Source organism: Gadus chalcogrammus, chromosome 8 (genome assembly GCF_026213295.1).
Source record: "Gadus chalcogrammus isolate NIFS_2021 chromosome 8, NIFS_Gcha_1.0, whole genome shotgun sequence".
In the NCBI taxonomy this organism is placed as follows: domain Eukaryota; kingdom Metazoa; phylum Chordata; class Actinopteri; order Gadiformes; family Gadidae; genus Gadus; species Gadus chalcogrammus.
In genome coordinates, this window is record NC_079419.1 from 12,780,181 (window position 1) to 12,793,688 (window position 13,508).

Here is a 13,508-nt window from a genome sequence, read left to right on the forward strand (position 1 = left end):
GAGCAACGGGGAGGAGGAGGGAGAGGAGGTGGGAGATGAAGTAGGGTATGCTGCCTCATGGGACGTACGGGTCAAAGGGCGTTGTTGGAGGTGGGACAATTTTTGAAAATGTATGCGAGGAACCAAAATGGAAGTTTAAGCACGCTGGAATTAACTTGGAAGTTAGGAATGAGCTAAACAGCTACGTGGAATTAGCCTGATGCTAAAGAGCGAGCTAGTCACTTGACCAATGGAGCGCTACATGAGCAGGGAAAGATGTCTTCCATCTATAAAGGAAAATAAAAGGGCCTGAGAGAGAGCGAGGATAGAATGGGGTACGGGGTGGGAGCACAATAAATGTATGCCCACTAGGCAAAGCGCCAGCCGGCTTGTTCCCGGAGGGGTTAGGAGTTTCGTTGTCTTGGTGACATTGACGCTCCAGCCAGGAAGTATAAACCCTTTATCGCCCAGACAAGCTGCCCTGCCTCCTGAACCACTGCATCTGCATCTCAGCATTACAGGAGTGAGGAGGGTAAGGAACATAAAAAGCCCAGATAAAACGAAGGCAAGATAGAGGTAAATAGATATGTCAATTGGAAAACTCTTGCATTAAGCAGCTTACAATGCAACACCTTTTTTACTAAGTGCACTGCCTGTACCACTCACATTACAGCAGCAACACCGTTTGGATGAGCGAGTCTCTCCAATTCAACAGAAGTATAGAGATAAAAGACAAAACGAAGAGGAAGAAATGGAGATTTCCCGAAGAAGACATTGTTTTGCCCAAACATGATTGAATTTAGGCTGAACAGATGGCCACTGGAAAAGCCCGGGATTGATACTGGGATAGACAATGAAGTGGGTTTCTTTGGCTAAGAAATACTGCAAAAGGGCTTTTTAAATCAAGTGCGATTTCGGACATTTCCGCTGGGAATCTCAAGCCTGCTTTCGTATAATGGCTATGCAAATCGTTTGCCACACAGGACAAAACATGATTAAAAAGTGTCTCTTAGTGCCTGTTTACTGCAGTGCATTCAGACGTGACGCCATTAAAGGCAGATTATGTTGAGTTCAGTCTGAACACACCTGAACACCTTTCAGCCGCCTATTGAAATATTCTAGAAGATGGCTCAATATTGGTTCTGTGGAAGGTAGCGATCTAATGCTGTAGTTGCAATTCGTACCAACAGGGTCGACATTCTACAATGCACATTTTTTTTCTTCAACAAAGCATTCATTTTAATGAATGAGAAGGGATAATGATACACTCATGTGAGACGGGAAGCTCAGGTTTTCTCTGTTATCAAAATAAAAAAATGCTCTATTCTTTGAATGGTTGGTCAGGTCCCATTGCAGATTTCAATCTATATATAAATCATTTGATTAGACAGAATGTGTATAGGCCTACTGAAATACATAATTCTACATGCAAGTCATTAATAAGACCTTCATTCAGTCATTCACAGGGCTATTAAATATGATTGTACTTGGTTTTTTCTAAAGATAAGGAGGATTTCGATTTCTGATTTTGTTATTTATTTGTCTCATGTTTAAGACCAAATGTCAATAGAGAGATTCATGGGCCTAGATAATGTAGGCCTACATGTATAGCTTTGATGATTACATGTATATTCTGCAAAAGAACGTTTCTTCCCGCTCGTTTGTAATCAATTCATCCTCAAATTCAGATTTTCTTCAATTTCTTTATTTTTACAACGTGTAAGGACTTGAGAGTTCAAACTCTAAATGTCAATGTGGCAAAAGGCGTCTGCTCTCTGCTCCGGCGCGTCACGCAAGCTTTTTAGTCCCAAGAGAATCGGGAACGTGAATGAATGGAAGCATCAGTCATTTGCTCTTGGATGTTGTCTCATTTCTGTTTGTCGTTATTCTGGTTTCTCTGTGGTGTTGTAAATATCGCCTTGGTGAACCTGCCATCCATGTCCATTCAACTTACCTTTTCAGTCAACACCACACCACACTAGAACTAACTCGATGGTGGCTATTATGATGCACTCCCAGAACAAAGGTACAAAGTTTTTTATTTTACTAATCAGAGGGCTTAAAAAATAAATATTAAATTTGACCCGTGACATATCTCAAAGTATACATTTTTTCGACCAATCAGATTGCTCAAAAATGTTTGAATTCTTTCCGACCAATGACATCACTCGAAAATAAATAGAGCGATAGTTTACCGATTAGCAACGTTTATATCGGTGCATCGACCGATTCTTGGTCATTTTGAAATCGATTCAGGGACCCACTTATCGATGTAGTTTCATCTGTATTTAATCTAAAGGGTAACCGATTGAAATCTGTGAATTTAAACCCACAGGATTTACCCCCTATTTACCTTGTTTTAGCCCAAATCTTACAATATTTTTTTTTTATATGTAAGACTTAAGACTCAACTCTTAATAGCTTTTTGCATGGTGGAATGTATGCATTCCAGCTCATTCCTTGTTAAGGGCCATATAGTTTACAAATGTAGTTGTTCCACTATCCACTAGAGGGCACTGATTCACATGTAGAGTGCTTCAACTGACCGTTGAACTGCTGTTCCTATGCTTTCGCAACGGAATAAACACTGAGGCAATTTTGAAAAGAGAAGGATTATCCAACGACTTTCCAAGTAAGTTAAATATAAAATATGAAATGTCTCTCTACACATTAAAACCTCTCCTCATCTTCTGCCTGAGAAATTGTGGCATAACCTAAATTTGAGGACCATAGATGACTTGTGAATGTAGGCGAATTCCTTTCATCTTCGTATAGAAGAAGGGAGGCCAAGGTCACACAGAACATGAGCGAGAGCAACTGTCACGACTGCTTTATTTCAATCCAGGTCAGAGTGTTATGGGTTGGTCGTATACCAGGAAACAGCTGAAAATCATCTTTGGCAACGCAAAATAACAACTCCCGAAAGCCGAGACCCGTCTTCCATGGTCTGTTACATTTTTTTGTGTGTGGATCTGTTGCAATCAGTTTGAGGCAATAAAAAGATGAAACAAGTTTTTGTATCTCTTTAAAACACATTTTTTTTGTCATCTAGCAACAACAAAAAGAAAAACGCCTCCCTTCCCATTCCATACAGGTCCTGCAGGGTCTCCATACTGGCGGATCACAAAGACAAACGCTACGCCGCCAGTATCCGGATGCTCGCTAACATGTAAGATATGTCTGTTTCTCAATCAGTGTTTGTGTGTTGTTAAGGTTTTTCTCTGGATCATCGCGTCATCGTTATTTCATATCAAGCATCGGAAAATGGACCGCTACTAAGACTTCTAAACAGCTGCAGGTTGGGCAGACCAGGGACCGACGTTGTCGTCACAAACCTTCGTTGAACATATTTGTTCGCGATTTACATCCACACGCTTATGCCACATCAAGGCCAACGTGACAGGATGTAAGTAGCGAAAAATTTTACGAAAAAAACGTTCTTTCTTTGAAAAGTTTATTAGTCACGTTGATAATGTTTGGCAGCTATACCTAATCTATGCAAACAAACAAACAAATAAACTTAACATTCTGTGTACAGTTAGAAAAATTAACACCGTAAAAAAAAAGACATAAACATCGCCACTTTCCGTTTGTTTCAGCAGGGACAACCTGATAACTCTCGGAACCTGGTCTGGTCCAGCACTCAGCCACAACATTACCCCACAAAGTCAACATCTTTAGTGTGAAGAGCAGAAGGTAAAACGTGAAAAAAAGTCGTCCTACATGGGAGTTCTCGTTTTTTTCATCATAATGTTGATGCTATAAGTGACATCCACGTCTGCACGTAAAAAGTATATATTTATATTTATATAATATATATCCATACTCTATTAACAGCTTTGTCTACCAGGAAACTTATAATCGCCACCCATCTTTGAGAAAGGAAACTAAATGAAGAACTTCAAACATTGAATATTTTACAACACAGAAATCATCTAATATTGTACAACCGCCTTTTTACAGTCCCAACTTTTTTTATTCTTATCGATTTTTTTATTACTACTATTTTGTATTCCTCTTCAAGTCTCAGTGCAGTAAGACAGTTTGATCCCAGTAAAACACAGTTAAAAAAAACATTTACAAACCAATGACGCTCTGTGGAAGCGGGAATCCTCAACTGAACTTTGACCTTCCCACTCCTCCCTCCCATGTCGCCATCTGCATACCCACGTTTGGCACGTTTTTTTTTTCCTTTAACAGTGATAAACCGTGATTCTAAGCAAAGTTTTGTGGACGAGAATGGGTGTCTTGTCTTCTTGGAGGTGTAAATAAAACAGACATCGACTGAAACTCCAGCTACTATCAAAACCAACCTGGACATCACAGGAGCTACCGAGAAATCGTAGTAAAAAAAGGGCTTGACCGGGAAACGCTTTGTTGAATGGGGTTTGTAACCACTGTGTCTTAGGGTCAGAATGTCTTCTGAAAGCCCTGAAGACCACAGAGGCCTATTTCTAGGGCAGTGAAGGAGCACCATGATTGGTCAATATATTTTTTTAAACCCCCTCCTCATCATCGAAATCGCATTCTCACCTTTTAGCCAGATATCGGAATCGTTCCCTGTATCTTTGTCGTAGCTGTGATATGAGATTTCCCGCCCTTCCTTTTTATTCGGTAGAAAGGTTTGTGTGCGTGTGCGTGTGTGTGTGTGTGTAGATGTACAGTTGTGTTCTGACGATAAGTCCCAGCGCATTGCATCGCGGAGAAGGCCTTACACAGAAATCAGTGCAATGTAAAATACAACAAAGTCATGTCGTCAATGTACATCAAATACTATACAACCAGAATAATACAAAAGAAACCCGAAAATGAAAAAACAAAACAAGTAAATGATACAAAAAAAGGAAAATAAAAAGTGTCCAGAAGCATCGCTCTACCTGGCAGGGGGTGGGGTCAGGGTGGAGTAGAGGTGGGGGAGGGTGGGGGTTGAGTCATGACCTCACACAGTGTATAGAGAGAGCGTGGGGGGGGGGGCTCTCTCTGATGGACAGCTGGGGGGGGCTGGGCCTACGACTCCTCTCGTCTCTTGTGCTTCACGTTACAAATAGATCCGTTTTCTGTGACCAAATATGTACATCCGCTGTCTTCGTTAGACATGCCCCCTTCCCCCCCGCCCCCCTCCCCATGATCGCTTCTTCCAAACATGCAAACCTCGTACGCCCAGTGCTTTGAGCTCTCTCTCTCCTTTTCCATCAACGGCCTTTCTCGCTCAACCTTTTCTGAGTCCTTTGATCCAAACTTTCCCCCTCATCCGTGTCCTTCCGTGACTCAGTACATCGCAATACTGGTACGTGTCTCCCTCTCTCTCTCTCTCTCTCTCTCTCTCTCTCTCTCTCTCTCTCTCTCTCTCTCTCTCTCTCTCTCTCTCTCTCTCTCTCTTTCTCCCCTGCTCTCGCTCTTCCCTTTGTCTCCATCTTTCGTTATTCTTCATTCTAACTTACTTTTACCTCGCAAGGCTGTCCATCATTTTTATTTTACATTCTCTCACTCTCTTTGTGGACCCCATTCGGAGGCGGGAGTTATGTCGCATTCTGGCCGATCTGTAACCATACGCAACAAACGCATTGGAAGGACATTGTGCCAGCTGTTGTTTTGTTGTCGTTTGTGTTCAATTGTGTGTTGGGGGACTCTTGGCGGTCATAGTGTGCATGCAACATGCATGGCTCTGGTCCTTCGTCACCTGGGACCACCTTGTCTCTCTCTCCCTCCCTCCTCTCTCTCCCTATCTCTCATTTCCATCAGCAGTCTATATGGTGTGAGGGAGGGAGAGAGACGGGAGATTGAGAAGGAGGATGTCTTTTCCTTTTGATTCCATTTCTCCTTTCCTTTCTATACGCCCGCCCTTCCTCTGCCCTATACACACAGAAACACATGCGCACACACACACACACACACACACACACACACACACACACACACACACACACACACACACACACACACACACACACACACACACACACACACACACACACGCGCACTCAAGCATGCATGCACACACGCATATGCACACATCACACACTAACGAGCGCACTCACGCATTAATGCACGCCCATACTCACACCCATGTTTACTCACTACTGGCTTGACTGAGTAAATCAAAACAAAAAACCACTGAGGAGAGTGGGGGGGGGGGGTCGGTGGGTGAAGGTGAGAGGGGGCAGAGATGGTCGTGAAGGTAATGACGTCGGTGGGGGCTTGGAATTGTACAAGAGGGGCAGAGAGATAAAGAAGAACTAATGGAACAAAAATAAAGAGATCATCCTCTCCCCTCCCCCCCTTCATCTCAGGCTCTGGATCTCTCGAGTACTAGACCCAGGGGGGGTTCCCCCACTAGACCCAGGGGGGGTTCCCCCACTAGACCCAGAAAGGGGGTCCCCCTACTAGACCCAGGGGTGTTCCCCCACTAGATCTAGGGGGTGTTCCCCCACTAGACCTAGGGGGAGACCCCCTACTAGACCCAGGGGGGGTTCCCCCACTAGAACCGGAAGGAGGCTCCCACACTAGACCCAGGAGGGGGGGTACCCCACTAGACCCAGGAGGGGGGGTACCCCACTAGACCCAGGAGGGGGGGTACCCCACTAGACCCAGGAGGGGGGGTACCCCACTAGACCCAGGAGTCCGGCGAGGCCGGGTAGTGGCTGGTCTCGTAGTTGAGCTCGCTGTAGGGCCGCGACGCGGAGTAGAAGTCCACGTAGTTGCCAGTGGACTTGAGGCCCCCGAGGTGCATGTTGAGGTCTCCCTGCGGGGGGCGGCCCCCCGCCGCGTGCACCTGCTCCTCGTAAAAGGCCTGGTCGTCGTAGTTACCGGCGCCGGGCGGCGGCGGGGGGTTCTGGAAGGGCGGGTAGGGTTCGGAGGGCATGCCCTGGGAGGACACCTGGGCGGTGGCGGTGGACGATGGGGAACAGAACAGGACAACAAAGGAACGAGTCACTGCACATGGACTGCATTGAGGATGGGTCGACAGTGCTTTCTAGTAAGCGGACCCTCAAAGCACTGGACAATTAGTGGCTACCGTTCACACACACATGGTCGTGTGTGAATGCATAAAAGGAAAAAGCCAGCTCGTCGGGAGCAGTCAGGGTTAGGTTTCTCGCTCAGGTACACCTCGACGCTTAGCCAGGGGGAGCCGGGGATCGAACCGGCAACCCTCCGATTGCCAGACAACCCGCTCCACCGGCCGGGCGGGGGCTAGCCACAACAAGCCATCGCAACAGGACAGACCGATCCAAGCAGGACACAACAGAGCGACGGTATGGCCCGGATCTGAACCAGGGACAGAGCCCCACAGTACTGTACCGGGTGAGGGTCCAGCGGGGGTCTTACCTGGTTGTATTTGAGGTCGTCTGTGGGCGAGACGTAGGCGCCTCTGTGTAGCGTTGACGATCCGCCTGGGATTTGACCTGAGATGGAGACATGGGGAAATAAATGACTTAATAAATGAGTTATTATTAAGTACTGTTTAATTATAAATGTGTGTGTGTGTGTGTGTGTGTGTGTGTGTGTGTGTGTGTGTGTGTGTGTGTGTGTGTGTGTGTGTGTGTGTGTGTGTGTGTGTGTGTGTGTGTGTGTGTGTGTGTGTGTGTGTGTGTGTGCCCTACCCGCCATGGCGTCCTTCCTGGAGGTGTGCTCGCCCTTGTTGCCATGGTAACCAGGATTGCTCGTCGACTCATAATCCGCCTTCCTTTCCTTCGCCGCCATCATTTCCCTTGGTGAGGCTGGAGCACTCGCTGCACGCACGCCGCACACACACACACACACACACACACACACACACACACACACACACACACACACACACACACACACACACACACACACACACACACACACACACACACACACACACACACACACACACACACACACACACTGCTATTTAGGCCACTGTGTATTCGAGAGAGGATAAAACCGGCCTGCTGGTCTGATCAATTATCCTTTTATTAATTATGATTACTTAATGATGATTAATGAAAAGTATGATTGACATTCTCCTCTCTAAATAGCGAGAGAATACGGCTTTGTTCACTCTGACAGCCAAAATATCCTCGTCCATGTAAATGTATGCAAATCTCTCACAGTACTGTAACCATGCATTAGCATAATATTTAAACACACAAGCTTAGCATAACAATATTATATTGGGTCACACTGGATGTTTTCATTGATTGAATACACATTGAGATGTAATCGTTACGCTCTGTCACTTAACACTTGGTAAGATACAAGAAATGCAGGCCACAGGATATGTGTGTGTGTGTGTGTGTGTGTGTGTGTGTGTGTGTGTGTGTGTGTGTGTGTGTGTGTGTGTGTGTGTGTGTGTGTGTGTGTGTGTGTGTGTGTGTGTGTGTGTGTGTGTGTGTGTGTGTGTGTGTGTGTGTGTGTGATCTCATCAGTATTTAATTGAGTGGGAAATACTTAGTCATCCTTTCTCCGGAGGCCTGCTTACTTCTTGGAAGCTTCTGCATTAATCTCTTTGCCTCTCTTCTCTCTCGCTATAACTTTACCCCTCACTCTATCTATGACACCCTCCATTTCTCTCTCATGCTCTCTCTCTCTCTCTCTCTTGATCAGTGGGAAATCTCACTCTCTCCTTCGGTATCTTCCTCTCAACTCTTTCCTTTTCTGTCTCTATCTCCCCTCGCTCTCTCTATCTCTCCCTCCATTCTTCATTTAAGAGAAAAACTAATAATTAATGGAGTCCACAGTGCCAGATGTTTAATATCTTCAGGACCACAGAGTGATGTTCTGCCTCTAATATTACAACACCTTACAGCCCCGGCTGAGACGCCCGGCCCCTCTGCCTTCTCCGTCTCTCTCTCCCTCTCCCTCCCTCTCTCTCCCTCTATCTCTGAATATATATTGAGATCTATTATGATCTCTCTATCTCTCTGTCTATCTGTGACTCTCTCTGTCCCCTTTCTCTATCTAATATGAGCTGTCGTCTCTCTCTCTCTCCATCTAACATGAGCTCTTATGATCTCTATCTCCGTCTCTGTCATCCGCTGGGCTCTGTACAGCTCGTTCAAACGGCAGGTAAACACTCATTCTTCAAACAGCCGCCTACCCAAAGCACCTTCTCCTGGCGTAACCTGGGTTCCCTTTTCTTGTTTGTCAAAGGAACGCTTCAAATCGTAAAAGATATTCAGAGGACAATCATACAAATGCTGGATCCTTTGTGTCCGGCTGGTCCGAACAAATCAAATAACCAGATCCATAAAGAGAGACAGAGGCAATGCGTGGCGTGGTAAGGAGGTGGTTGTTCCTGTTATCCAATGTCCTGGCTGTTGATTCAGTCGCCATGTGTTTGAACAGCATCCCTCTAATGGGCGACTCAGTGTGAACAGCCACACTCACACAGAGCACCATGGGGATAGCCTGTTAGCATGCTAACCCGTAAGCCGTCACTCACACAGCGCACCATTGGGCTAGCCTGTTAGCATGCTAACCTGTAAGCCGTCACTCACACAGCGCACCATGGGGATAGCCTGTTAGCATGCTAACCCGTAAGCCGTCACTCACACAGCGCACCATTGGGCTAGCCTGCTAGCCAACACTCACACAGAAGCAGGCTAGCCTGTTAGACTTCCTGACTCACCACTGTCCCCTTTGGGCCCCGCTCCATATCCCACCATGGTTTATTATGCTGAAAATATGGATGTAAGGTTCATTAACTCTCCACAAGCCTGTGAGAGCCGAGTCAGAAGCAAGCCTCCCACAGAGAGCTCCTCCCTGTTGGTTCGGATTGTTAAGCCTTTAAAGGTGCAGTGGTAGGAGAAAGATGGCCAGATGTGGAGTTCTCTCGCACAGGACAAGACCAGTCTGAACATGGACAGCAAAACATCTTCTGATGGCTCAAACGTCATGAAAAAGCCCTCCAAAATCATGTCCGAACCAGAGGTGTCGTCTGAATGTGTGTGTGTTTGTGCGTGTGTGCGCGTGTGCGTGCGTGTGTCTATATATGTTTTTGAACCGGGTGTGATAGGACCCACCGGAGCGGTTGTTGGGGGACGTCCGGACGGGGGAGATGGAGGGGGTGCGGGAGGAGGAGTAAGGCCTCTGTCTGTCCCTCTCTATGGTAGAGGAGGAGCCCACAAAGTGGTACTGGGAGTAGCCATCCTGGAGAAGAGACGCAAGGAGGGGAGGAGGATGGGACAATCAAAGGACATTTAGAGGGACATTGGAGGAAAGTTAGGATGAATGATGGGTACAGTGGAAAAGACAAGAGAGATAACGGGGGAAATAGGGAAACATGGAAAAGAGGAGGAGGAGATGAAGCGCAGAACAGAAAAAAGTTTGAAAAGATAATATACTTCACTTCTCAACTATATACTATGATCCTTACACATACAAAAGCATTGTTATTGATGCTTGCAGACAGAGAGAGAGACATAGAAGGACAGAGATAGGCAGACACAGAGAGAGAGAAAGAGAGAGAGAGGTGTACAGATGGATAGTGTACAAAGAGAAGGAGGAAAAGAAGAGAGAGCTGGGAGAGTGAGATGAAATAGACACAGAGACAGAGAGAGAGTGAGTGAACGTCAAAGAGAGAGAGATAGAGATGGAGAGCGAGAGGGGGATATATCAAGAGAGAGTACAGAGAGAGAGAGAGAGAGAGAGAGAGAGAGAGAGAGAGAGAGGCAAATAGAAAGTGAGAGTACAGAGAGAGGGAGAGAGAGACAGCTATACCTTCTTGTAGAGGCTGCGTAGGTCTCTGTACTGCCACATGCTGTTGAGAACCTGCGAGGCGGCCTTCACCACCTTGGGAGTGTGTCTGAAGACGGGGACAAACATTAGAGTGGCGCGCCACGCTACACAGAGTCCCCACCTCCACCTCCGTCTCCTCTCTTCACCATGGGTTTTCCTTCGCTTATTTTTAACCGCAGAGGAGACGCGAAGAAGGTTTGTCTGGCTCCTGACAAACGCAACAAACGCAGAATAACAACGAGACAAACAGACGAAGGGAAACGGCACGATCGCTTTTCATCCTCCCGCGCACGGGAGGGGTGGCTAGGGGAGGGAGGACAGGGGGAGAATGCTAATGTCGGAGCATGAAGGCACTGCGGGCGGATGCGGGACACCTTGTTCCTGTTTCCAGGTTTGTTTCCAGGGTTTGGAAAGTTGGTTTCGACGAGGGGCGAGACCCGACTGAAACTGAAATGGGAACGGTTTGGATGGTCTATCGTATATCGATGCTATGGATTTGTAGAGCAGAAAATGGGAAGATAAAAGGATAATAAACGCTTGCCCCTTGAATGTTTTCTAAATATTACTCAACATAGCTGCCGTTGATTACGACAATCACGGCCCCGCCCCCCCTCCTTTCTCCTCCCCCCCACTCTCATTTAACTTCTCCCTCTCTCTCCCTAATTAATTAGGCCCTGCCCCCTCTCCCCCCTCTATTATTGGGCTCCTCCCCTCTCCCTCTCCCCACCTTCTCTCCACCACTTTCATTAGGCTGCACCCCCCTACTCATTAGGCTCCACCCACTTGTCTCCTTTGCTGCGGGCGATGCCGATGAGCTTCTCGATGCCGCCGGCGTCCCTCAGGGCCTTGGTGTTCTCCATGTTCTTGGTGATGACCTCGTGCAGCGCGCAGCAGATGGCCGTCACCGTGTCGTCCGACATGGTCTTGCCCGGCAGCCCCGTGCCATTGGCCCCGCCCCCGCTGCCGTTAGCCCCGCCCCCGGCGCTGGTGTTGTTGTTGTTGCTGCCGCCGACGCCGGGCAGGCGGTGGACCAGGTCCCTCATGGCGTACTTACCTGTTCGGGGTCGGAGGAGGAGAGACAGGTGTTATACAGGTGGAGAGAGAGGCGGAGGGAGAGGTATTAGACAGGTGGAGAGACAGGCAAAGAGAAGGTATCCAACAGGTCAGGTGGATTGACAGGTGGAGAGCGAGGTGTTATTCAGGTGGAGAGACAGGTATTAGACAGGTGGAGAAAACAGGTGTAAGTCAGGTGGGAGAGACAGGCGTTAAACAGGTGGAGAGACAGGCGTTATACAGGTGAGAGACAGGTAGAGAGACATGTGATAGACAGGTGGAGAGACAGGTAGAGAGACATGTGTCAGACAAGTGTTATACAGGTGGGGACAAAAGTGGAAGGACAGGTGGAGAGACAGTTTGAGAGACAGGCCTTAGACAAGTGGTGAGAGATTTAATAAATATGTGTAAGACAGGCGTTGAAGACAGATTATGGGTCAGGCCGAATACTGCAGAAACAGAGGGACACTATGCATGCTATAATGGAAAATAAAACAGATTTAAAAGCAGAGGGAGAAGTGAGGTTTATTGAGGTTATTTGTTTTAAATGAAGGCATCCCCTCACTACATTGTATGAACTGAATATGAATAACGATGTCAGTGCGGGGAAACGTCCACGGTCGATACAGTGTGTACCGTGTCGGTGTGTGAAGTGATCTGTACTCAGGGTTACGCTACAACAAACCCTTCTGCCCGAGCTCCGCTTCCCACGGTCCTCCTCACACAACAGATGCAAGGGTCTGACAGACCGCCAATAAACGCACAATATTTATTAGCGTTTGATGCAGCGGAACAAAAACATTCACATGCAGACAGACGCACGCACGCACACACACACACACACACACCACACCCAGCACTTAGGGCTCTGCTACCTGCTTCGGGGAAATACTAGTGGAGCAGTATGTGCGTACGTGCGTGCGTGTGTGTGCGTGTGTGTGTGTGTGTGTTAGTGCGTGTTTGTGTGTCTGTGAGTATGTGCATGTGGGTGTGTGTGTATGTCTGTGTGTGTGTGTGTGTGTGTGTGTGTGTGTGTGTGTGTGTGTGTGTGTGTGTGTGTGTGTGTGTGTGTGTGTGTGTGTGTGTGTGTGTGTGTGCAAGTGTGTATGTGTGTGTGTGTGTCTGTTTGTGTGTCCTTGAGTATGTGCATGTGGGTGTGTGCGTATGTCTCTCTGTGCGTGTTTGTGTGTCCGTTAGTATGTGCATGTGGGTGTCTGTGTATGTCTCTGTGTGTGTGTGTGTGTGTGCGTATGTGTGTGCCCGTGCAGGGCCTCCCCCTCACCGATGAGCTCCTTGTTCCGGACGTCCAGAGCCATGTTGCGCAGGGCGGTGGCCACGGCGCACACCACCCGGTCGTTGTCTATCCTCAGCAGCTCCACCAGGATGGGCAGCCCCTTCTCCTTACGCACCGCCGCGCGGATGTACACCGACCACTGGAGGGGGGAGGGGTGAGGGGTGAGGGGTGAGGGGGGAGGGGGGTGAGGGGGTGAGGGGTATAGAGGTGATCGGGTCATGGGAAGGAGGGGGAGAGGGGGTGAGGAGTTGAGGGAGGGTGAGGTTGAGCGGGTGAGGCGGTCAAGGGAGGGAGGGGGTGAGGGAGTTAGGGAGTGAGGAGGTGAGGGTTATGGGGTCAAGGGGAGGAGAGGTGAGGGGTGAGGGGAGGGAAGTTGAGGGAGGGTGGGGTTGAGCGGGTGAGGAGGAAGGGGGGGGGGGGGGGGGGGGGGGGGGGGGGGGGGGGGGGGGGGGGGGGGGGGGGGGGGGGGGGGGGG

General features: G+C 48.1%; 1 protein-coding gene across 1 annotated transcript in view; it reads right to left on the bottom strand.

Annotated features, from left to right (window-relative positions):
• Positions 1 to 6,129: 6,129 nt before the first annotated feature.
• LOC130387304 (catenin delta-2-like) overlaps positions 6,130 to 13,508 on the bottom strand; it is a 78,921-nt gene continuing 71,542 nt past the window's right edge. Inside the window, exons 13-19 of the mRNA XM_056596330.1 lie at positions 13,022 to 13,188; positions 11,470 to 11,740; positions 10,669 to 10,753; positions 9,972 to 10,098; positions 7,581 to 7,709; positions 7,306 to 7,382; positions 6,130 to 6,856 (exon numbers count right to left, since the gene is read on the bottom strand). Coding sequence (XP_056452305.1) covers positions 6,587 to 6,856; positions 7,306 to 7,382; positions 7,581 to 7,709; positions 9,972 to 10,098; positions 10,669 to 10,753; positions 11,470 to 11,740; positions 13,022 to 13,188 — 1,126 coding nt within the window. The 3' untranslated portion in view covers positions 6,130 to 6,586. The remainder of the gene's footprint in view (positions 6,857 to 7,305; positions 7,383 to 7,580; positions 7,710 to 9,971; positions 10,099 to 10,668; positions 10,754 to 11,469; positions 11,741 to 13,021; positions 13,189 to 13,508) is intronic.